A 26,136-nucleotide genomic window follows, 5' to 3' on the forward strand; every position below is an offset into this window, starting at 1 on the left:
GGGGCCCAGATGATCTGCATGGACTGTATGGAACGGTATGCTTACCTTTTCAATGGTGTGGAGCTCTCCCTCCCGTTTACCACCTGGGGCCTTGTGGTGTGCGCACTCTAGACACGATGTAACGTATTTCTTCACAAAACGGCGCATTTTAGCGAACCAATAATGCTGCCGAATACGTTGTAGTGTCTTTTCGAACCCACAATGACCTACGTCATCGTGGTTCATTTTCAATATTTGCCACCGAACGCCTTTTGGTACTAACCACTTTATTTCGTCATTGACTATGCGGTAGACTCGATCGTTCTTAAGTTTATAATTTTTGTGCACCTCTGCTATATCTGACGAATCAGGATTGGATAGTACGTGTTTGATTTTCTTTACCTCATCGTCTGCCATCTGCACTGTCGTAATCCAGTCTTGTTCATTAGTCACGGGTTGAATTTGTAGGACGTCCAGTATGTGTAAGTCGTCTGTTGCTGGATCTACTGGATTCCTGCTGAGAGCATCAGCATGAGCCATTCGCGCACCTGGTCGATATTCCACCGTACAGTCGTACTCCTGCAGTTGAACCCACCATCTAGCGATACGAGGTATTAAGTCGCGTTTGGTGAGTGTGACCCTGAGAGCGTTGCAGTCAGTCAAAATTTTAAATGAAATACCTACCAGATAAACTCTGAAACGGTTGAGTGAAGCGATAACTGCTAGCGTTTCCAGCTCGTAAGAATGGAGTTTGCGCTCGTCTGTTGTGGTTTTGCGGCTGAAATAGGATACTGGTTGTAGGACGCCGTTAGTATTTCACTGAAGTAAAATGCCTGCCACGCCTTCTTTGCTGGCGTCCGTGTGAAGTTCGGTTTCAGCCAATGGATCGTATAGCGCCAGAACTGGTCGCTTCATAAGTTGATGTTGTATACTAATAAAAGCTTCTTGCTGCTGTGGACCCCAAAACCAGCCAACATCTTTATGCAGGAGATTAGTCAATGGTGCCGCTATAGTAGCATAACCTTTAATGAATCGCCGGAAAAATCCGGACAGTCCGAGGAATTGGCGCAGCTCATGCGCATTTGTAGGGGTTGGAAATTTTGAGACTGCGTCAGTTTTTCTGCTCCCCGGTCGGATTCCATTGCCACTTACTTCAAACCCCAAGAAATCTATAGTATCAAAGAAGAAGTTGCACTTACTTAATTTTAGTGTCAGTCCACCTTGCCTCAACAACTGCAGTACTTCTATTAGTCGTTTAATGCCCTCAGCAAAGTCTTTGGAGGGAATCAAGATGTCATCCATGTATACTATTGCGTATTTGATGTGAGCCTCCTTAAGAATTTTATGGATCGTCCTTTGAAAAACGGATGGCGCGTTAACGAGTCCAAATGGCATGCGGGTGTACTCATACTGTCCGTCCGGTGTGACAAACGCAGTTTTGCTACGTGACTCCTCAGACACCGGAATCTGGTAGTAGCCCGAGGCTAAGTCCAAAGATGTAAACATTGTGTTACCTGATAATAAGTCAAGTTGGTCTTCCACTCGGGGCAGGGGATAGTGTTCCTTTTTAGTCTTCCTGTTTAGTGCTCGATAATCAACGCATAAACGTTTCTCACCGGTTTTCTTTTGGACCAACACGATGGGGCTGGCATATGGGGAGGAAGACTCCCGAACAATACCATTGTCGACCATCTCCTGAACCATATCTCTTACCAACACCCGCTCGGCAAGTGGTAAGCGATAAGGTCGATATACAACTGGTTCAGTATCCTCAAGCTCAATCACCATTTCGGTGGTTTTAGTGAACCCAAGGTCTTTCAGACTGTTAGAGAAACAATCCTTAAATTGAAGTAATACCTGTTGTAGTTGAGCACGTTGATCTCTGGTCAAATTTGGATTACAATTTATCTCTTGTTCTGCCGCATTGTTGGTAACAGCCATGCTGCAGCTCTCCAGTACAAGACCAGACTCTCGTGTAGTCCTCATAACTGCTCGTGTTATTAACTTACCTTTTTCGATGTTGATTTTATCCGATGAGACATTATACACTAGTAATGTACTATGGCCATTTGCAACATCATACATGCCTGGAAATATATAGTATTCCTTACCTTCTGTGCCTCTTAACGATCCACTGACGTAAACTTCGCAATTCAGCTGAGTATCCGCAGTAACTGATATGAGTTGCAGTACGTTACCATTAATCTTAGTGTCTCTTTCTGCCGTCAGATGCACTTTGTTCTGGTTGATCCTCTGAACTAGGAGTTGTGTTGGCGTCTTAGTGATAATAATATCTGGCTTTTCCGTAAACGAGTGCCCTAATAAAGCGGGATAGCTAAGTACATAATCTTCAACCACGTAAATCTCAATAGTTTCCTGTATTCCTTGTACTTCTACATTTACGATAGAGATCCCTACAGGACACGTCAAGTTACCACCTATGCCTTTCAACAGAGGCAAGTTATCACTGCTATCTATTTTAAGACCTAAACTTGTCGCAGTACTATGTCTGATTAGTGAACATTGGCTCCCTAGATCCACGTGACACCTAACGATAGTTCCATTTACCTTTATATCAATTATATACTTATCAATAACATCGCTATCCATAGTTAAATTAGAGACCTGTTTATGTACATTACTTTTGTCTATAGGTTGAGAACTGTCCTTAGTTGTCACGGCTTTATTCTTATGACAATTTGGGGCTAGATGTCCTAATAGCCCACAAGACGTACACATCAGTAACGGCTTATTGCACTTAAAACTTGGATGGCCAAGCTCGTTACAGTTGAAACACCATATATTGATGTTACTAGAACCGGTTTTGTTGGTATCTCCGAAACGATTGGGCGGAAAAGTAATTTTTCGGTCGTTTGGCTTCCTGGTAGCTGTAATATTATTACTGTCACGAGCTTGGCCTACTTTAATAGTCCTAAAGTACCTGAGAACCTCTTCAGGTTCTTTAAATTGAGCAGCTTGATCACTAACACGGACAGTGCGATCTTCTATGCCATTAAGTAAACAATCGACTGCGTTCTTTTTATAAATTTGACAGCGATTCAATAAATTTATTTTCGCGTAAAAGTAGTGCTCAAACGACTCGCCATATTTTACTTTTTTAGCAAGCATTTCCGTTAAAAGTTCGGCATAATCCTCACGACAGGGAAACGATTCTATTAGTTTTTGCTTCCATTCGGTCCAAGTAAATAATAAGGTAGACAAGCCTTGATACCACGTTTTAGCAAGTCCGCTTAACTTGGGTAACGCATAGTGGATTATCTCTTTATCTTCCCATCCATATATTTGGGCACACTCTTCCACTTTCGTTAGCCAAGTTAAAACTGTCTGCTCCTTAGAGGTAGGATCAAATTCAGGAAGCACATTCGTATTGAAAGTTAATTTGGGTTTATCCGATCGTTTGAAGTTGTCCAAAATACTCAAAAATTTATCTAGAATATTAGTCGTATCATGTCCCTTACTTGTTGCTCGGCGAGTCCTTTTTGCTTGTAGCACGGGTGATCCTTTCGACGACCCAGAAGATGAACGGTGTCGTCTCCTCGTTCTTCTTTGTTTCCTCCTCCTATGCTCATCCTCGCTATCATCGTGACTTGATAGTCGTCGCGATTGGCTCCTCCTGTATGTCATGTCCATGAATCCCTCAAGTTCAGTCCGCTCTATCCTTGGACCTAACGGTCTTATTTCCATTATTTCATCCTGTCCTCTGCCCTTGTCCTCGGGCAATCCTTGGCTTTGGCTACGTGTCAGTCCTCCTCCTTGGCTGTGCACGTAGCCTCCGCCTCCCTCTTTACTTAATTCATATCGTTCCAAGCGAAAACTGGACCCTTTCCTCGGGCCAGCCTCGTCACTCATGGTTATCTGAAACTTCCATTAATAAAGCTTAGAATACCGTTACAAAAAAGAAAAAATAAAAATTTAGGCGAGGGATTTATTAAGTGTTCAAAATACACAATAGGTGCATGTATATTATTCTATCAAAAGGAATCGTTGAATGTATTTTAAAGAGAGAGAAAAAGGAATCATAAACATTTAAGACAAAGCAAGGTGAAAAGATTTCTCGGTCACTAATTAATATTGTTTGTCTACCCACACTTTATCACACTAATCAAAAAGTATGTTATATTTAAACACTAGGCTTTAATAATGTAGCTATTTATTGATACTGTAATAAATCCTGTTTATGAACACTCCATTAATATGAAGCAACTTAAACACTAATTAACGTCTACCACATTTTATCATACCAATCAAAAAGTATGTTTTAACAAGTACTATGTGAATAAACACAAAGGTATCGTCAATTAGGCACTATTCCCGCCCAGGAGTAGTAATGTTCCCTTTCACTAAAAGCAGCTTAAACATAATTTGATACACGTTGCACCAAAAAGATAACAAAGAGAAAAACAAATAGAAACTGATAAATTGATTAGTAAAAATTGTCCTCAATGTTCACAAGTTTATGTCAAATCTTCAAATATATCCTTTCTAATAGTTATCAAAAGGAAAAGAAAAAAAAATAGTTAAATAATTAATAAACTTACGTTTTCCGAACAGTGGGCGTTTTAAGGCAGTTTATTAGCCTTTTCGATCCCACTTCTGACCTATTGCGTGCGTTAGGTCTACAGTCGTATAAAGTCCAATTGGTGATAATCCACTCAGCTTATCAACTACGTCCGTCTTCGTCCCGCGTTCTAAGCCAAGTGCCCGCTAAGTGATTCGGCCTGCTTTTTATTTACTACCCCCACCTGGACAAGTCACGCGGCAAAGCGCACGACTTGTTCAGGTAAATTGTCGAACTACCCTTTATTGTAAAATCTGACTTTAATGGTTTTAAATACCCGACGATGACTATAATAGTGAATGATTACCCTTACACAAGGTTCCACAACCTCCTTGGAACTTAAGAAGCCGACCGATGGCGGGATAACCATCCAACTGCTGGCTTTGAAATACACAGGCCGAAGACGGGCAGCAGCGTCTTCGGTGCGACAAAGCCAGTACTGCGGTCACCAACCCGCCTGCCCAGCGTGGTGACTATGGGCAAAACACATGAGTTCACGTTATTTTTGGCGTAAACTTGTGGAGGCCTATGTCCAGCAGTGGACTGTATAGGCTGTAATGATGATGATGATAGATGTCTATAGTAACGATAGGAACCGACTTGTTCACGTTCTCTCCGAACATATACCGAGAGAAAAGATAAATATTAGTACTGCTCCAAGTGGGAATCAAACACGTGACTGTCAGTATTGAGACAGTTTCTCACATTAAAAAACCATAACGTATGCCTTAAACTTTAACACTTTAAATAACTTCATTATATAGTAGTATTTGCCACCAACCCTTCTCATACATGGACAAGGACGCCTATGCCCAGCAGTGGGATATTACAGACTGAATCGTGATAATAGTATTTGATGATGGAAATATACCTAAATAACACCCATTAAAAAGAAAATGACTCGTTTGTCCCCAGTCGGTCCACGATGTTCGTCTCAACGCAAGGGTCGACGCCATGCTGGAACAGGGCCTGATTGACGAGCTGCTGGACTTCCACGAAAGACACAACAAGCAACGAGTCAGGGACGGGCAGTGAGTATTTGTTTAATATAAATATTTTACACAGAAACAAACAGTACAATAATTTTTATTATTATTTTTTTTCGAAAACCAACAGCGTTACTTTTCGTATATATATATATGTCATTTAACATAATATTAACAATAATAAGGCCAGTAATAGGTTTTCCTATCTATACATCAAGGGCAGTATTAAGAGCCGATATTAAAATGTCTTGAAAAACTAATATTACAAAAAAATAAATAATACAAAAAAAAAAATCTTATACAACTGATACATAAAGCAATAAAGTTTCCAATAGTAAACAATTCATCAATCAGCTAAAAAGCACACATTAATAAAAAATAATCGATAAATTACACACAGAAAATATAATTAATTCAAATTGAATAATTGGGTAAACAAATACGAATAGTAACATTTCATACATTTATCAGTTAAGTAATCTATAATTAAAAGATAGTTAAAAAAGTAATTAAAAGATATGATATATATGTATATTGAAACATTCTTTAGCGAAATTGCATTGTATTCTCTGATAGTGTATTTATTTATATATTTACTAGTTGTGCCTCGTGGTTTCACACGCGTTTATTTGAGGATAAAAATAGCCTATAGACTACCTCGGTAAATGGCCTATTCGAAACAAAATGAATTTTTTAATTCGAACCATTAGCTCCTGAGATAAGTGCCTTTAAACAAACAAACATTACAGCTTTATAATTTAGTAAAGATAACAATAATAATACACTTTATTGTACACCAAAAACAGAAATAATACATAGCAAAGAGAGAAAAATATTAACAATATATTCATTAGGTACAAAGGGCGGCCTTATCGCTAAAAGGCGATCTCTTCCAGGCAACCTTAGGGCGAAGGAAATGGTCTGACGTCAGCATAGTTTATTTATTTATTTATTTATTTATTTATTTATTTAATATTAACACCAACAAGACATACACTAACAAGAACAAAAAAGAATAAATTTTTACAATATTAAGTATAAGTGTTGCCTTAATTATAGGTGTTACAGACAATTCGCAAAAAGAAAACAGACGCACAATATACAAATAAAGTTATATGTAACAAATTCATATTAAATTCAATCACAGAAAAAAAAAATCGACTATAAAAATCATAAAAAATATAAAACAATTAAATTTAACATTAAAATTTATCACAAAATATTGAAAAATTTATAAGGAATTCCAAGGACATTAATTATTAATCACAATATTACTATTAATTAAATCAACATTCATTCACACACATAATAGATAATAACAATAAAAATCATCATCATACTTAATCATATAGCATAAAGGAACCACAATACAAACATCATAATTCATAATCAAGAATCATTAAAATTATAAAAATTTAACAAATTGTACTTAAATTTAAAAAGATTGTCTGAAAAAATATCGATATCCGCTTTTGTGTTTTTTTGTTGATCATTAAGAGTTGATGCACGAAAACCATTCCGCTGAATTGATTTATAAACGGAGTTGTAACTCAACATTAACCTATTAATCGGAGAATATCGGCCCTGACGTGAGCGTGTACGTTTTTCCACGAAAGGTGTAAAAGCTGACGGTCTTATAGTTCTAGTTTGGGCATGAATATTTAATTGAGCCAGTAAGTTGGGACAGTCAATGGCGCCATTCATTAATTTGTGCAAGAATGTAAGATCGAGAAGTCGTCTCCGACCCGAAAGTGACTGGAGTTGAAAGTACTCAAGCTTATCCTCATAATGTCTAAGATCTTTAAGTACCCTATTTTCGTACGAGAGGTGCCAAATAAATCTTTTTTGGATTCTTTCTATTCTCTGCGAATAAACATTAAAGTGGGGATTCCAAACAACGCTGCAGTATTCCAAAATACTTCGCACCAAGGCCGAATAAATAATTATTTTAGTGTGAGAATCCCTGAATTGCTTACAATTACGCAAGAGGAAACCAAGTGCCTTAAAACTACTGCTGACAATGTTATCAACATGAATATTGAAACGGAGTTTACTATCAAGTGTAACTCCTAGATCACGTATGTAAGAGACTTCCGACAGTGCACTACTACCAATAAAATACGTTCTCGAGATTGATGTTTTTTTCCTAGAATATCTTATAACGCGACATTTATCAATGTTCAAAACCATCCCGTTATCACGACACCATAAAATCAAGCTATTCAAATCCGCTTGGAGTAATTCAGCATCAAAATCTGAGGTAACTTGTCGAAATATTTTAAGATCATCAGCAAACAGATAATATTTTGAATATTTAATGCAACTACTGACATCGTTGATGAATATGTTAAACAGCAAGGGCCCAAGATGTGAGCCCTAGGGTACTCCTGAAACAGCATAAAACGGGTCAGATGCATAACCATCAACGACGACCGTAGAAGATCGCATAGTAAGATATGACTTTAGCCAATCTAGCAATGGACCCGCCACACCTATCACCTCAAGCTTTTTGATCAAGATACCGTGATTAACTTTGTCAAAGGCCTTACTGAAGTCTGTATAAATTGTGTCAACGGAATTACCACTATCAAGAATTTCAGTAATGTCTTCAACAAAGGAAACGAGATTAGTGACCGTCGATCGAGCTTTCACAAACCCATGCTGTTCTGGAGCCACGAATTGCTTAAAGTGCCATGAAACAACGGGATAAATAAGCAACTCAAATACTTTTGCAAAAACCGAAACAATGGAAATGGGTCGATAGTTTTTGGCTTCTTCTCTATCACCTGCTTTAAATAAGGGCAGCACAAGAGCCTCTTTCCACAATGTTGGATATGTACCAGTAGCAAGAGATTTATTAAAAATTAATGTAAGTGGTAAAGCCAATGAACCAGCGCAGTTCCGGACAAACACCGACGGAACGCCATCTGCACCTGGGCCTTTATTTATGTCAAGAATTTTTAAAACATTGTAAACTTGATCCACTGTAAAGCTTATGTTATCAAGGTACAAATTACTACTTGGAATCGCAAGATTATACTCATTATTATTACTATTGCCATGACCAACAGCATCATTTTCACCTTTTCCGACATATACTGATGAAAAATGGTCAGCAAGAATATTACAGATGTGCGTCCCATCGGCAGTAAATCCATCACTACCCCTTAGTCTCGAAGGATAAGAGCTTCTGCCTTTCTTTTGCTTTATGAATGACCAAATTAACTTTGGATTAGACTTTAAAGAAAGCTCGAGTCGTTCTATATATTTATAATAAGAGAGCTTTAGCAATCTGTCGCACCTTTTCTTTAATAGTTCAAAAGCAAGTTTATCACGAGGATTGTCGTATTTGCGAACCCTTATCCTATATTTATATTTTTCCTTAATGCACTTAATAAGACTCGATGAAAACCAAACAGGGCACTTTTGACTGCGAGGTTTCCTGATGGGAACATATGTACGTATTAATTCACGAACCCGGTCATAGAATAATGTTACCATCGCATCAACACAAGGGCAATGACTCAAAATCTCCCTCCAGTCAATTCCATCAAGACACCTTATTATATTTTCATAATCAGCCTTGTGAAAACAAAATTTTGCAAACGCGGAATTAGGAACTAGTGAACCTGTATCAACAAAATTAATGGAAAAAACCAGTGGTGGGTGAAAAGGATCAATACACGATAGAGCGTCAGGACATGCGAGAACATCTTCAATTTCAATATTTGACAAAATGAGATCAAGAATATTATTTTTAATGTTCTTTATGTGGTTAAACTGGTACATGTCATTGTATGAGAGGAAATCAGTTAATAGATTTTGTAAATAGCTGTTGGAGAGCTCAGCACGAAGACCATGCCCATGTGATCCCCGCGACCATGTAATACTACTCATATTGAAATCGCCGGCAATAAGTACGCTATCATTGAGCGACTCCAATACTCGACAGGAATTATCAATGAAATTTTTAAAGATATGTTTTTGTACCGGTGGGGGGATATAAACAGCACATATATAAAGCCTTTCACGCTTTCCATTTATATCGCTTACAGTCATGCAAATCCAAAGATCCTCACACTCAGATTCAAAATTTAAAAACCTTGCAGACTCAAATTGCTTAGACACTGCTATGAGCACACCTCCGCCGTTACTCGAGGCGTGAAATCCGCTACTCTCCCGATCACGTCGGTAAACAATATATCGATCATCAAAAATCTCAGAATCGAAGACGCCCGCATTCAACCACGTTTCGGTCATTATTACAATATCATAAGAGTTACAAACCACATTATTAAATAAATCAATTGTCTTTGTCCTTAAACCACGAACATTTTGGTAGTAAATAGAAATATTATTTTGTAATGGGCCCAATAGTAATAACGTTAACAAAATTTAGCGCTAGTCTATGACAAATTATTTAGAGTGTCATGATTCCGTATATGTACGTAGTTTGATCCGTCAGATTTTCGGGCAAAAATCTTTCCATCACGAATCCATACAAACTGGAAACCTAACTCCTTAGCCTTACGACGAGTTGCAGCATGAAGAATTTTCGCTTCAGGCGTGAGATTTTCCACAACATATATCGGAGTTTTCTTATCACTTGCAATTCCCAAATGACCAGTAGTAAGCTTATCACTACTATTATTTTTGTTATATTTAATAGTTGCTGCTAGGAACTCGTCACGCAGCCTAGGACTACTAAACTTCACCAATATTGATCTCGGACGAGGACTCTTGGTATTCATCTTCGCAGTTCTTGCACAAAAGTGAATATTTTCCTTGGACACCGGGCATTTTATAATTTTACCCAGTTGTTGGACCGTGTTGATCAAGTTTTCTTGCTTGTTCTCCGGAACACATTGTATTTCGATATTTGAAGCTCGGGTCTGTTGTTCGAGTTGCATAAGCCGAGTCGAGACAGCTTGGTTAGCCGCACGCAGAGAATCATTCTCTTTTGTTAGGACCTGTATTTGTGCGGAATGGATAGCATTATCAGATTTTAGCTTTTCCATGTCCTGACTCAAAAATGACAATGATGCTTCGCAGGAGGCCATTGTGTTTTTAATTTCCTGAATTCTAGGATTCAAATCATTGTCAAAAATTTTACGCAGTTCATCTCTAATTATTTCACGCACACTGGTAGCTGACAAACAGGAACAAATAGAGCGAGTCTTCGCGCGCTGTGTGACAAATCCCACGTCAACTGGTGAACTGCGAACCGGAGTGTTGGAATGATCACCTCTTGGTTGTTTACACCTGCACACATCACATATCCACAGCTTTCTCGTTTCTAAACTCATGACATTAAAGTCATGCACAGAAATTCTCGTGCATACAATATGATATTTATCATTGCATAGATGACATTGCAAGACAGGGGCATCATCCAATGGGCCTGGGCACCCAGCGCATTCAAAGTCCGACATGATCAGATTAAGAATTAAAAATAAAAAATTTAAAAATATGAATGCACAAAATTGAGGTTTAAACCACAACCGATGTTTTCAATTCTGTCGTAATTCAAGCGTTTAATCCGCTACGCCAATGAATAATTTTTAAAACGTTAATATTTTGGAAGTGTTTGTAATGTGAAAAAATTTTATTCAAGAGTTTATGTTTGTAATCAAAAATATGTGGGTACTTCCATTTACACTATTTGCACTTTTGGAATTTGAAAACAGTTTTTAGTCTTTTAGGCCACAAAACTTCACAATATTCAAAGTAAATTCAATAAGTGATCTTAAATAACGAAAAACAACTTCACCACTTCTCAATTCTATAACTTTAAGCAGAAGAAAATTATTTTTAAATGTGGAGCGAACAAAGAACGTCTATTTTATTCGATTACCGTCACTTCCTTCCTTATAGTTGTACATGTTACTTAAGATAATTTACTCTGAACCAAAAATACATTATTATTGTTATTAAATAAAGCTGTAAGACAGTAAAGAATATAGCCACCCTCTCTCATCCCGTGGGTGTCGTAAGAGATGACTAAGGGATAACACATTTCCACTACCACCTTGGGACTTAAAAAGCCGACCGACGATGGCGGGATAACCATCCAACTGCTGCTGCTGCCTTTGAAATACACAGGCCGAAGACGGGCAGCAGCGTCTTCGGTGCGACAAAGCCAGCCCTGCGGTCACCAACCCGCCTGCCCAGCGTGGTAACTATGGGAAACACACATGAGTTCACGCCATTTTGGCGCGACTTGTGGAGGCCTATGTCCAGCAGGGGACTGCGATAGGCTGAAGTGATGATGATGGAAGCTTAGATGCATATATACCATTGTGATGACATTTCATCTAAATAACCCAATTACTTTACCTTTTCAATAAAAATTAAAAGAGACTGAAGCATTGTAAACAGCGTTTATTTATTTATTTTATGAGTTTGATGTTAATTTTGTTTGCGTTAATATAAATATTGTCTACATACACAGTCGATCGTCTCTTCCTAAGGCATACAAATATTTATATTAAATAATAATTGAAAATTTTGCTTACATTTTAAGTTTTACAAAGTTACATATCTGTGCAAAATTTCACTAAAATCGGTCTAGCAGTTTTGGAGAATAGACCGGACAAACATCGTGACACGAGATTTTTATATATGTAAATGACATATTAATATTTTGTCGCACACTAGTTTTATATTAATAAACAATCGCAGAAACAATATTGAACTGGCACCTCGATAAAGTTCTGTAAATGACCTAAAACAACTTCTTTTCGAAAATTATTCTACTCCAGGGTGTTTCTTTTGCTTTTAATTTTAAGTATAGAACCAGTTACCATGACAACAGAAAAGCTGTTTATAGTGTTAAGAAATGAGAATTCAATAAATATGTTAAGCCTAAAGCAGTCAGTGAACGCCGCACAAGACAAAGGGCAGTCGACACTCGCAAATTACCCGTGAAATTAAAACGATTAAACGTATCGATTGGACCTTTGTTAGCGGTTTCGAAACAAAAAATAAAACAACAGCCGGTAAAAAAAGCCTTTTAATATAGGACCGTGATATAACAATATTGTTATTGAAATGGATTTTGAAAAGATTATTTAATATATTGACAGGAAAATGTTATTACTGGGACAGTCCGTAGTAATATCTTGCTCATGACCTCGAGCAGATCTACTTACAAAGCCAAATAATACTTACTGAAAGTGAGATTCCATCAGTTACCGATAGTTTACCGTCAGGTGGATAGGCACTGGTATACCACCATTGTAATATATACCGAAATTCGCTTTGTAAATTTTGTTTTACGTTGTTAAATAAAACGTTATATATTAATTCCACATAATAATTAAGTTGTTTATTTTTCACTTTTCAGGTAAATTTGCTTTAAACTTAAGTTCCGTAAAATTTTATTATTTCGTCTTACAAAACAATTTAATTTAGTGCAAAACAGAGAAAAATAATATGTTAGGTATATTAAAAAAAAATAAAGTATTTTTAATTAAAGTATCGTATTATAAATAAAATTTTTGTTTACAAACAAACAACCCAAGATTACTATACTCGTACTACAATGGGGTGTAAAAAATGAATAAAAAAAGCGTAAGAAACAAAGATGGCGGGCGGGCAACGTCCGTTTGAGTGCATCTGCCACGGTTGCGGAGTCCGGGTCGGGTTTCACGGTGTTTCTGGGTATCGTGTCTTTGGTACTAGAGTAATTAATTAATTAATCTATACAATAATATTAAAATGATAATTGAAAATACTTTTATTCAAGTAGGCTTTAGTCGTCTAAATTCGACTGTATTTTAAGATATTTATTTAGATATTTATTTATTATTTTGTTTGTATGTGCTACATAACTTTTTACCGGTTACAACGATTTTAATCATTGTTTTTTTATCGATAGGTTGTGCTTGTCGTGTGTGTGTCTTGTGTGGAATTTATGAGTTATCTCTCAGAATGCGTATTTAATTGACTGTTTTACCAACTATCTATATGTCGTATTACTTTGTCGATGTTATTGAAGTCGGGTTTTTTCATTTGCGAGCCAACAGAATTTTATTGTAATTATATTATTTTTTAATTAATCATTTTATTTTAGTTACTGGGAAGCTACCGCCGATTCGGATTTAGATTTAACAAAAAATCGGCAAGTCCGCAGTTCCGTTTTGCTTTAAAACTATTATTAATATCTATTATATTTAATTATACAATAATTATAAATAAATAATTTTCTCATATACAATATGAGGCTTGTTTATTTAATTTTCTGTTGTTTTTATTATCTGTTACATAATTAAATAATCAAAATATAACTAAATAAGAAGTAGATTAATTGACAATAAAATTACTTAAAACCACTTAAAAGAATAATATAAATATAATTATATAAAATATTTTATTGCGTGATAAATAATTATGTACATAATACACATTGTTATGTTATCTATATTTATTATTAATAGTATTTAACGCTTTGTGTTGAAAATATTTGTGATATGGTTTTAATTATATATTAATCTGTTATCGTCGTAAGAAGTCTCAAGACGTATCAAACTACAAACTGTATACGGTTCCCAACCACTATTCGGTAGCCACCGCAGACTAGTGCACAGTCTACCAACGATCTATAATTATTTTACTAAATATAACATAATCTATATAATAAAAATAAACTGCTGATTGTGTTTCTAAGCAAAACATAAAAATGGCTGGATCGATTCGCTTATATTTTTATAAGTTTTCTAATATTTCGTTGAATGCTCTTACGGAATAAAAGATTGAGGAAATTACGGAAAAATTTGTAAAATTTCAGAAAACGTATATCATTTCACCTTCAAGCTTTTGACAATTGGCAAGACAGACAACGTCCGTCTAATCTGCTCCTATTCTATGAGTATCTTAACCACTTAAAAAAGCAGAAGCTACTTGGGAAAATCATTTTTAATTCTATTAATATTTTCATTGCAATTTAAGCAAGATTCGTAGATATCATTATATTTCAATCAAAGGCCAAAGAAACTTTAAAAGTTTAAAGCTACACAATTTTATTTAAATATATAAAATGTTGAGAAAGAAGTTGAAGTGGCAGTGGGCTGGTCATCTGTGTCGCAGGACCGTTGGAGTAGAAGTGTCCTGGAGTGGAAACAGCGTCTTGGCAAACGCAGTGTGGGTCGCCCTCCGGCCCTTTGTACCGACGATCTACGTAAGATTGCCGGTGTAGGCTGGATGAGAATTGCGGAAAACCGGGATGTCTGGCGTGAGCTTGGGGAGGCCTATGTCCAGCAGTGGACTGCAATAGGGTGAACTTTCCGTTTTCAAAATAAAGTAATTAAACATTTAATTACGGCACGTTACTGCACTAAAATAACTTATACACAAGTAGATTTGCAAGCGTGTGATTTATATATTCTTTATTGCACTTAAAAACTCATTACTCAATTACGATGAAAGTTGGTAAGGACAAACTTATCTCTTAAAGAGATCTCTAAAAGTAGATTTACTATTTACTAGTATAGATCAAAATCGATCAGAACACTGGCTGTTGCCCTTGCAGTCGCGAGTTCGATCCCCGCTCATGACAAACATTTGTATTGTTCGTATAAATGATTGTCGTGTTCTGGGCATTTGTATTTTGTGTATTGTGTGTATTTCCTGACCCCCGATACAATAGAAAATCCGACTGGAAGGCCGTTGATTATGAAGCATTTATTTAAATTAAAACAATAACCTATTAATAAAAAAAAATAAAAATTTAAATACATAGAAATATGAATATCACATCCAGTATTTCTATCGTAACTTGTAAGCGTTCCCTCTCGCAGGGCGATTTGTTCATTAAACCAACTTCAACCGAGCCGCAGCCAGTGTTTACGTCCCCCCTGACCCCAATAGCGTTACGAGACCGAAGCCCCGAGACCTAAGGTAAATCCTTGTAACCGACTCCACATAACTACACTAACCTAACCTAACATTACTTTGAGAATAACAGGATCTTCGTTCGCCTATTTGAATATATTTTATTTAGATAACTGTTGCTAAACCATTTTACTGCTGTTTTTTTTTATATTTTATTTTTAATACATATACAGGTTTGCGTTTGACCGCTATTTTACCTGATGATAAGTGAAAATGCGATCTAAGATGGAGCACGCTTACCTAGAAGTCACCTATTCGCTCGCGACATAAAAATCCCTAGGTTATAGTTTTCGGCAACATAGGCGCTGGTAGAGAGTTCCAATCTTTGGCTGTACGGATCAAGAATGTACTAGCGAATCGCTTAGTGCGTATAGGGGGAATGTCAACCATATAAGGGTGACGTAACGTAGAGCGTCTGTTTGTACGATGATGGAAGGTAAAAATTATCTCTCATATAAGTGACTGATATGCTATAGGACTCTTTATCAGAAGGAGATAGAATAAGAATAGTCGATTCCGGTTTAAGTTAAACAAATATGCTTACTTCACTGGTTCTTGGAAAAGCCTATCTCGCTTGTAAGTGACTGGATAGGCTGTCAGCTATTTTATCAGCAGGAGATGGAATAAGTCCTTAGGACCAGTTTCACTTCATTTAAAAAACTATAACTTTCGGTTTCACAGATTTGCAAACATAAATTCCTAGACCTGAACAATCAGGTGCTACATAAATATGTATATGGAGGGCTATCGAACCCGCAACCGTTAGTGTGACACTACAGTATTGTGACCACTACACTAACTCGTCGTAATTAGTCACAATATTTCTGTCATTGAAGATTCGTGATAGAAGTTTTTATTTTATTCCTTTCAATTTATACATTCGGTATACCTATATACAAAATCACCCACTCGTTTATTTAAGCAAAATTTGTTTTAAACTTTTGCAATTTCATAAAGATGTAAAAGAAAAACGTTTTCAACGCAGGGATAGCACGAGCGCATAATAGATGGCTATTTAAACTTCTTAAAATAATGCAAATGTAATCTTTTTCGAGTAAAACATGCTTTTTTGGGTATCTATAAATCTTTCGCGTTGTTTAAACTAACCTTTCTAATTGAGACCCTCGGCGCTGTTGGTAGCAATGTTTTCCATTCCCGCCCCAAATCTGGGTATAATATTAATGAATTATGTATGTCAAATTAAATAAATATTTGTAGTATACTAGCTTTTACAAGAATCCAATAATATGTAATCCAATAATCTCCAAGAATATGTGTACAAAGTTTCATGATATGATACTTAACTGAAATAGTTTTCGCGTAAAAGCGTAACAAACAAACTTACATTCACATATACACACATATATATTATATTAGGGATTAGGGTTCAGTTGCCTCACATTAGAAATAAATGCTAGTATGGTTGTAAAAAAAAAGAAATTAACATTTATAAACACAATAAGAACAAAGTATTAGAAATTAAAGTTTGTAAAGAAATAGGAAAACTCCAACTGCCAACGCGAACTGTGTCACTTGCGCTGTTGTTACGAATCAAGTGACACCTTGTATGTTAAAATCCGTCAAACCGTTTAGTCTAAAATGTGTGATAGATTATAGACACACATATACACATTCTAATTTATTTATAACTAGGGACCCGCCCCGGCTTCGCATAGGTGAAATTCTGATAATAAATGTAAAATATAAAGTAAATATTTACAATCTAAGCGAAAAAAAAAATGTATTTATTTACGACATTACATTAGAAACCACTAAAATTATCAGTATTTCTCTGTTATATTATGCATGTATTATACATATAAACCTTCCTCTGGAATCACTCTATTTACTAAAGAAAACCGCATCAAAATCCGTAGCACAGTTTTAAAGATCTAAGTATACAGACAGCAGGAAGCGACTTTGTTTTATACTGCGTAATGATTAATTATATCTAAGTCCCTCACTGTACTGATTTTAAAACGCCATACAGTAAACGCTCTTTAGAAGGAAGAAAATCATTTGGGGGTTATCCGTCCATATCCTCCTTACCCTCCTAGACGTCGACAAAATTCTGTAATCTTAACGAGGAACGAACCCGCGATCGCTAGCGTTCATACACATACATCAGGAAAATTAGAATGGAACAGGTTCAAAAAAATATTTCTTTTAATAAGAATTTGATGAGTCAAATGCAAAATAATATTAAATCACAATTTTACTATTGTGCCTAAAACATTACTAGAGAAGTTATGTCTGTCATTAAATGAACAATTAACATGAAAATATATCGCCTTTGGGACTCACAGGGACTTGTGAAACAATAAACAGCTATAAAATCCTTGAGAATTGCCGTATTTAAAACTTCGAACTTAGTTTTATCAATTAATGTAACTAAAACTTTAAAAAAAAGATTTAATTCATATCATTAAATTAAAATTTATTTACCAAAATTATTACTATTGGCTTCTCATTAACTATATCTGATTATTTAATAAACAGCCTTGTGATATGACGAACCAAAATTTGTTTGTGTATTACTTGAAAAAAGTTTTTTAATTTAATATAGTCACAGGCCTTTCGATCTACACCATTTTTTAAACCGCTGTTAAATATTTCTTCTGCAAAACCTAGCTTTAGTTTAACATTGTTGGTATACATTCAAAACCATTGCACTTACGTAAGACATGAAAATCGTGGAATATTCGAGATGCAGTCTAATCACCCACCGGCACATCCATTTTTACATATTAATTTATGATCCTCGAAAATTTACATAAAATATGATAATCGCAAAGTAATTGTTGACAGAGTCTTGCGTGCGGTAAGCGCATATCACGGTGGGTTCAATGACCGATACCGCGCTGCGGTTAGGTTACGAATCAGGTTTGATAATTGAATTGGAAGATTTTTTTTTGCAGATTGTGTTTTTAAGTCATTCTCAAACTTAGCTAAGTTTGATTGATATCAAAACCGCATAAAAATCGAGACTACTCAAAAATAGATAATATTGACACAACTCGAAATATCTTGTTCAAAATTTGAAAGCAGTCCGAATGGGTAAGTACCGCAATCTTAGAGAAGGTCGCAGGTAGATATCACTGCTTTCAAGTAGTATTGTGTTCCTGTGCAAGGTAGCCAGAGCTTCTGAAGATGGCCTGAGATAGGGTCAGTAAAGCACCCGGGGCTAGGTGGCGAAACTAGCGCGACCCCATCTCGCCCCACCCAGAAGGACGACTGCTCACACGTGGTGGTTTTTTAGTCAGTAGGAGTCTGACATAACCCTCTGGTGCCCCGCGCCGGAGGGTATCCATGATGGATTTTACCCACGTAAAAAAACCGACGCCGCGTTGGCGCAACGGTTACAGCCATAGATTGTACCTGTTGCGCTGGCGGTTGCGGGTTCAATCCCCGCACATGACAAACATTTGTATTGGCCATACAGGTGTTTGCCGTGGTCTGGGTGTTTGTGCAGTCCTTGTGGGTCTCCCCACCGTGCCTCGGAGAGCACGTTAAACCGTCGGTTCCGGTTGTTATCATGTACACCTGATAGCGATGGTTACTCATAGTAGGGTCATATATATCCGCCAACCCGCATTGGAGCAGCGTGGTGGATTAAGCTCTGATCCTTCTCCTACATGGGGAAAGAGGCCTATGCTCAGTAGTGGGATATAACAGGCTGAAGCGACAAAAAAAAGGGTCAGTAAAGCGCTGGCGATGTTCTTGGTATTGTAGGCGTCCATAAGCTACGGTATCCGCTTACCATTAAATACATTATATGCTTGTTTGTCACCTTTGTAGTAAAAGAAAAAAATTGTTTTTAAATCATCTTTGATGTAAATTAAATCAACGTTATTTTTGGTTTACATTGGTATCTAAACCAAAATCTCGTCTATTCAGAAAAACAGATAATTAAGATTAATGCCTTTCGTAACTAATATATTAAACAAGCATTAATAAACTAAACTGACACTGGTAAACGTCATCCCACCACTCACCTTAAAGTAATTAAGTGTTCGTGCTTGCATTCTTAGAATTCTAGCCGAGTCTAATGCACTATATATATATGATTTTTTTACTATGACTGTAATTTCTTTCATATTCCAATAAAATATAATAAAATTATTCATAAAATTGACTTAATAATTGAAAAATTATTACCGTTTAAAACTTACAGTTATGAAGTCAAAACATTACTATTAAGTATTTTAAATACTTAGATAAGCAGATTAGTACCTATACTTATTTCATTTCATCATATTATAAAATCCGAAAAAGTTGTATCATTATAATATTTAATTTCATTTTGATCAGTCTAATTTCTTTATTAAATGTTTTGTATTACGTATAAGCTGTCATAAGTTATTGGTAAAAAAATCGATAACAGAAAAATAATAATAATGCTCAAGATTTCGATTACAATATTTTATTCAGTAAACTCCGATATTATACGGTACGCTTGGTCGCCTATTTCAGTTTGAGCAAAATATTTACGTTAATTTTAACTTTTTGCAGATAAAATGGCGCACTGAAAACCCACACGCGTAATAAATCGTTGCTAGTTGTAAATCGGTATTGCTTTTCTAGGAATCGATTCTTTTTTTTTAATTATCATCAGACATTCGACAAGCACAAGTATTTACGTTGTAGTACTCAATATTTCTAGTAATTCGTAATCATAAAAAAGTAATAAACTAGATTTAACTTCCTCTTTGTTATGCTATATAATATTAAAGTAAAACCTGTTATAATTTCAGGACTTAAAACGGTATAGAAAATTATCAAAAAATCAATAAAAATATTGAGGTGTATCGCAATATCGTCCCTAGTACCTAATTTGAATAGATTTAGAGCGTCGATCGTTGATATTTACTGGATTATTATAAGAATTAGTTCAAAGGACTAAATAATACTAAATGAGTCTTAATTTATACATTGTATAGGTACATTGTATAGGTACCTAATATGCTAAAACGTCGGTCGCGTCGTATTAGCTTATCGAGCAGTATATGTACAAAGTATTTCTTTGATGCTAAACCAGCGTCAACCTCTGCTGAAAATTCCAAATAAAAACGATAATTTGTATGGGAAGTTATTGTAAACTATTGTGTTTGTTGGATTCCAAAATTTTCATATAATTTTTATCCGTTATCTGGGCTATCTGCATCCAGATAGATCTATCTGGAATTACACAATATTGAGTATAAAAAATATTAACAAAGTAATTACTTATAATCTAGTTATAAATACGAATAAGAATTTTGACTGCACATAAAACGGAATTATAACTGTATGGTTAATCAAACAAACAATAAGTTTTCTCTGCATAATACTTATAAAACAATTCCCTGTCGCGTCCATCTGTTAGTAATTTAAATGTGTATCTTAAAAGTTGTCGTCAAATAAAAACCAAATACGCGCGAAAATAACTTCAACCGAGGGCACCGATGGAAGGACTCGTTTGATTCATCAACCCCGCGCCACGTTTGACCCTGTTGCTAGGGCCAATACATACAACGCGTGCGAAGCTGGGGAAGGCGCTAGTTCACAAATAAATATGAACATACCTAGTATAGGTGTACTTATGTAATAATTTTATGTGTTATATAATATTTCAATAGTTTTAAAAATAATTATAAAACCCAAGTTTATTATGGTTTGGCGGTAAAAAATATTATAATTATATTTTACTCCGACTGAAGAGTTTAATAGGAATATATCATTACATCATTACAGCCTATACAGTCCACTGCTGGACATAGGCCTCCACAAGTTTACGCCAAAAATAACGTGAACTCATGTGTTTTGCCCATAGTCACCACGCTGGGCAGGCGGGTTGGTGACCGATATAGGAATATATACCGAAAATAAATAAAATGGAAGTAGTAACTATAAACATAAAATGTTTGAAAAAAAACAGTCAAGTGCAGCGGACTTCGTAAGCCATAGCCAAGAGCCAAGAGCCTATAGATATTATATTGCCTTTTTTAATTGCTTCAACTTCTAGGAGGGGTTCCTTACATTGAAAAAAATAGACTTAAATTTAACAATGAAAGGTGCAATTTAATTTTAGTTTTTACTTTTTATATTATGATTGATTGTGAAACGTAATTGAAACTAAATTGATGATGTTTTATTTTTGCAGATAAAGAGGGAAAGAAGTGCTTTATATAGAATCTATTAACTTCTTGAGTAAAGATAAAGTACTTATAAAAAAAAATTCAATTTTGGGATTGTAAGATTATAAATGTATGTAGCACCTCATTTTAAGTGTACATAGTTGTTTAAATGTACGCAGATTTCAATTTTTATAACTAAAATACACAAACATCTGTATATGACAATTAAGGAAGTAATTTCATAATTTTAAAACCACAATAAATTAAAATGTTTATTTTTTTTTCAGACCACCAGACTACACAAAAGGCATTTTCCAAACACTTGGGTTCAAAGAATTTCATGAGTACTTAATGCTGCCACCTAATAAAAAAGATAGCGATGAAGGCAAAAAACTGTTACAAGAAAGTATAGAAAATATGAAAATGGCCACAAGGAGATACGCTCGGAGACAGAACAAAATGGTGAAAAGCAGATTCTTAAACCATGCTACCAGAGAGGTAATAAGATTTTAACTGCCTTACGCCATCTAGCGATGGATAGGTAAAATATTTGTTAGAATAATATTAAATGTACTAATAGCGCCATCTATTATTGAATAGTTAATTGAATATATGTTAAAAATATCCTATAGATGTCCTTATTAACTGTTTTGTTTCAGATACCTCCAATTTTTGAGCTTAACACTACAAATCTATCACAATGGGATAATGAAGTTAAAGAAAAAGCAATAAATATAGTAAAAAGTTTTATTACGAATTCACCATGCCAATATGAACATTTAAAATCAAATGTTAGTGGTGAAAAAAGTAATTTAAATGCTCACTCAAGTAACTATTGTAAGGATTGCGAAAGGCTCATCATTGGAGATAAGGAATTTTCAATTCATTTAAATTCTCATAAACATATGAGAGTTTTAAAAGCCAAGAAGCGATTAGCCAAAAATGCTGAAATGAAAAAAAATGAAGACACTAAGAAATCTGAATAAATATATACCATTAAAATAATATGGACAGGTTTGTTTTATTCAAATCATAAACATAATGATGTTTAATTATTTAGTGACGAAAATAAATAATAAAACAATTTTAACTAAACAGAAATATTTTATTTTACCTACTATATACAAAACAAAAATTATGTTATTGCCTCTACTTCATCATTCTTCTTTTTTGGTGCTCTGTTATCATAATTTCCGAACTCTGGATATATTTTTATTATTTCATTATAAGCTTCACACAATCTACCAAATTCTCCGTTAGCTATCTGAAAAGGTCTTGTAATTGGGTCAATTTCTGCCATTTTGTACATCTTTAATGCCATTTCTTCACGGACTTCCTCGGGAAATAAAGTTTGAGCTCCCCGAATAGAATATTTTTGTCTCATGGAAAACACTTGTCGAACAACCTTCTCCACAAGCTTGAAAGGCAACTTTATTATTGGTTGTTTCATTGGAGTCAGGGTGACTACACCTACATCTACGTCTGGTTTTGGAACAAATGCAGAACCAGGAATATCAAACTTATACTTTACGTTGCACCAATTCTGACACATAACGGATAGTCTACACCTTTGCTTATTCATTATTGGAGCAACCATCCTTTCTGCAACTTCCTTTTGAAAGGTTAACGTCATCCGAGCCCTGCCTAGAGACCATGGCCCTTCTCTCTTTGAAATCATTTCTAGCCATCGTATTATTAAAATTGTTGATACACTAAATGGTAAATTACCTATTAAGTTGATTGGTGGAGGTGAATCTGTCCACTCGTGTCTAGTATCTTCTGGAATAAAATGAGCTATAGCTGTTTTTAATATATCACCATTGATAATATCTACATCTACTCTGCCTTTACACGCATCTGCTAGAAGTTCTAGACTAGGTATAAAGCGAGGGTCTTTTTCTATAAGTACTACCTTTCTTGGACTTTGCTGGATAATAGATCTGGTTATACCGCCAGGACCTGGTCCCACCTCGCAAACAACATGATTCTCGATATGACCAGCAGCTCTAACTATTTTGTCGATCAGCCTAGGTTCCATAAGAAAATTTTGGGATAGTTCACGGAGTGCGCGTAATTTGTACAGTCTGATTACATCTTTGATACTCGGAAGTGGAGGCAATCTAATCTGCAAAGCTTTTTTCGCAGCAGCCATTACTGCTGCACTTTGGTAGGTTCTTCGAAATCGTCCAAGAATGTTTCTTGTTTAACAGCCAGGATCGAATACGCATAAATACTGAGTACACCGGCTCCAATAGCTAAACCAGTGATTCTATTCTTTCTTGAAATTTGTTTCAACTTTTGAACACGCTCGCGATTTTTCTGTTCAATAATTTTCATGTAATCCAGCTCAGCCTGCTTTAACACTGGATCTTGTCCACTGCTATTAACTTTAGGATTGTAATTGGAGTCGCCCATTACGAAGAGCTAAATATTTTTAATCTAACCTCAATTTATTTCAACATATACTTAGAACAGATAATAAATAAAATAAATTATTCAGATTATCACAGATTACACATCAGAGTCAAAAAGATCAGACAGAGTAAATTAAGCGAATGAATTGGACCGAAATATTTATTCTTATAGTTTTGTTTTTTCCTACAAGAATAAGACAAAAACTATACACCGTACAGCCTAAGACAAAATATATTTACCATAGCATAGCTACTAACTACAGATAACACATCGAATTGTAAAGAATATTAATCGATTATCATTTATCTTTTCATTAACAAAAATAACCATTAGGTAACATATTAAAAAAGATTTAAATTTTTTTTATAAAAGTTTCCATTTTATGTTTGTAGTGGGAAAATTGATTACTTTTTCGGTGCAATTTTTAAACACCTTAAGAATCCAAAGTTCCATTATAGGTATTTTTATTTTTGAAGTTACCATTGTAAATAACCAGTATCGATACCATACTGACCAGCAAGTAGGCATCGAGTTTTGATTTGTGAATTAACGAATTATGTTACATACTTCTGTTGTTTGTTTGTTATTTTTGTTAAGTTATTGCTCACGCGTTTTGTTTTTGTTATTGCCGTAAATATAATAATAATGCCGCAAATATAAAAATATGATACATTACAATCTTTTACTGATAAGCCTTGAAAACTTCTTAAATATTTACTTTTAGTTTGTAGTTTACTATATGGTATTAACCGACTTCAAAAAAAAGAGGAGGTTACTCAATTCGACCGTATATATAAATATAAATTTAATGTATTTTCGGTGATAACTTCGTCGTTTATGAACCGATTTTGATAATTCTTTTGGAATCCCCGGTGTGGTACCATGATAAAGAAACCAGGATCTGATGAAGGGATCCCAGAGAAATCGAGGGAAACTCGAAAATCTGCATAACTTTTTACTGGGTGTACCGATTTTAATGATTTTTAATTTAATCGAAAGCCGATGTTTATCATGTGGTCACATTTAAATTTCATCGAGATCTGATTACAACTTTTGGAGTAATCTTTGATAATGCGTATTTACTTTACTATTTTTTCATATACCTACGTTGTATTACTTGTCGATATAATTGAAGTCGGTTTTTTTTCGTTTGCCTGCAAACACAATTATGTATATACAATATTATCGTCTTTACTATACCACATCAAAGATCCTAGTCAACGTTCACTTTTTATTTTAACTTTTTTATACATTAATAACCTATTAAAACAGGCAGGACGCATTGTTCGCAGACCTTTATCTTCTGGCTTTACAGAATCTTTGAAGTGAAGACTCGACGAAATCTGCTAAACGCAAATCCTCCTATCGGCTTCCTTCTCGAAGTTGTTTCGGCCTAGTTGAATGATAACCAATGGAACCTAGGTAGACATAATTCTGAACAACTTCGAGAAGGATACCATCGACCTCGGTATGACTTGGTTGTTAAACATAGCTTTCATTCTGTTTAAATTCATACCGAGACCGCCTTGTCGGGAGGACTCATTTAGGCGGCCCAGTATTTGATAGGCCTGCTAGGGCTCCTCCAACGTCTCCGCAAAGATGACAATATCGTCGTCGAAATAAAGGTGAGAGATATATTTGCCGTTGACGTTGTTGTTGACGTTGTCTTGTCCCCCCAAATCCAAGGACTTAAAGACATTTTCGAATACAATGGGATGTACTATCGGTGACATTACATCCCCTGCCTTATCCTGCGATGAAGGAAACTGGGTCTTATTCGCTGGTTACTGGTACTTACATACATTTATAAAGTTAAAAGCAGATACATTTACATAAATTATATAGTTATTTTTACGAATAAGCTATTCCCAACCTACTCACGATTCAACAGTTACAAATATCAATCAGAAAAGGACAGTTAGTATTAAGAGTTACCAACCTCAAAATGATCTTCATACACATATTTAGTGCTTTTGGGGCCAATTTAATCACGTTTGATTACTTTGCACCAATTTTTCCTTGTCGATATATTATTTGGTAAGTATACGAAAAAAATATTGGGATTTTTAACTGTTGTACTTTGACACATAGTATCAACACAATATTTGTAGGCATTCTGAAGCGTCACACGTTGGAACGTCGCGTGTAATAAAATTATTATTGCAAGTGC

General features: G+C 35.3%; 3 protein-coding genes across 3 annotated transcripts in view; 1 reads left to right on the forward strand and 2 right to left on the reverse strand.

Moving 5' to 3' along the window:
- LOC123659826 (tRNA dimethylallyltransferase-like) overlaps positions 1-22,556 on the forward strand; it is a 121,573-nt gene extending 99,017 nt beyond the window's left edge. The window contains exons 3-5 of the mRNA XM_045594996.1: positions 5,474-5,589; positions 21,839-22,049; positions 22,211-22,556. Coding sequence (XP_045450952.1) covers positions 5,474-5,589; positions 21,839-22,049; positions 22,211-22,537 — 654 coding nt within the window. The 3' untranslated portion in view covers positions 22,538-22,556. The remainder of the gene's footprint in view (positions 1-5,473; positions 5,590-21,838; positions 22,050-22,210) is intronic.
- Positions 22,557-22,635: 79 nt separating this feature from the next.
- LOC123659480 (dimethyladenosine transferase 1, mitochondrial) lies at positions 22,636-23,703 on the reverse strand. The gene has a single exon (XM_045594691.1). It carries the CDS (start codon positions 23,701-23,703, stop codon positions 22,687-22,689), a length of 1,017 nt encoding a protein of 338 aa, XP_045450647.1. The 3' UTR covers positions 22,636-22,686.
- On the reverse strand, positions 23,703-24,107 carry LOC123659481 (cytochrome c oxidase assembly factor 3, mitochondrial). Its single transcript, XM_045594692.1, has one exon. The coding sequence runs from the start codon at positions 23,964-23,966 to the stop codon at positions 23,703-23,705; it is 264 nt and encodes an 87-aa protein (XP_045450648.1). The 5' UTR covers positions 23,967-24,107.
- Between the last annotated feature and the right edge of the window lie 2,029 nt (positions 24,108-26,136).

This window comes from Melitaea cinxia, chromosome 14, assembly GCF_905220565.1.
Source record: "Melitaea cinxia chromosome 14, ilMelCinx1.1, whole genome shotgun sequence".
Lineage (NCBI taxonomy): Eukaryota > Metazoa > Arthropoda > Insecta > Lepidoptera > Nymphalidae > Melitaea > Melitaea cinxia.

Excerpts from the sequence above, each read along its gene's own strand:
- LOC123659481 (XM_045594692.1), bottom strand. The coding sequence starts at position 23,966 with ATGGGCGACTCCAATTACAATCCTAAAGTTAATAGCAGTGGACAAGAT.
- LOC123659480 (XM_045594691.1), bottom strand. The coding sequence starts at position 23,703 with ATGGCTGCTGCGAAAAAAGCTTTGCAGATTAGATTGCCTCCACTTCCG.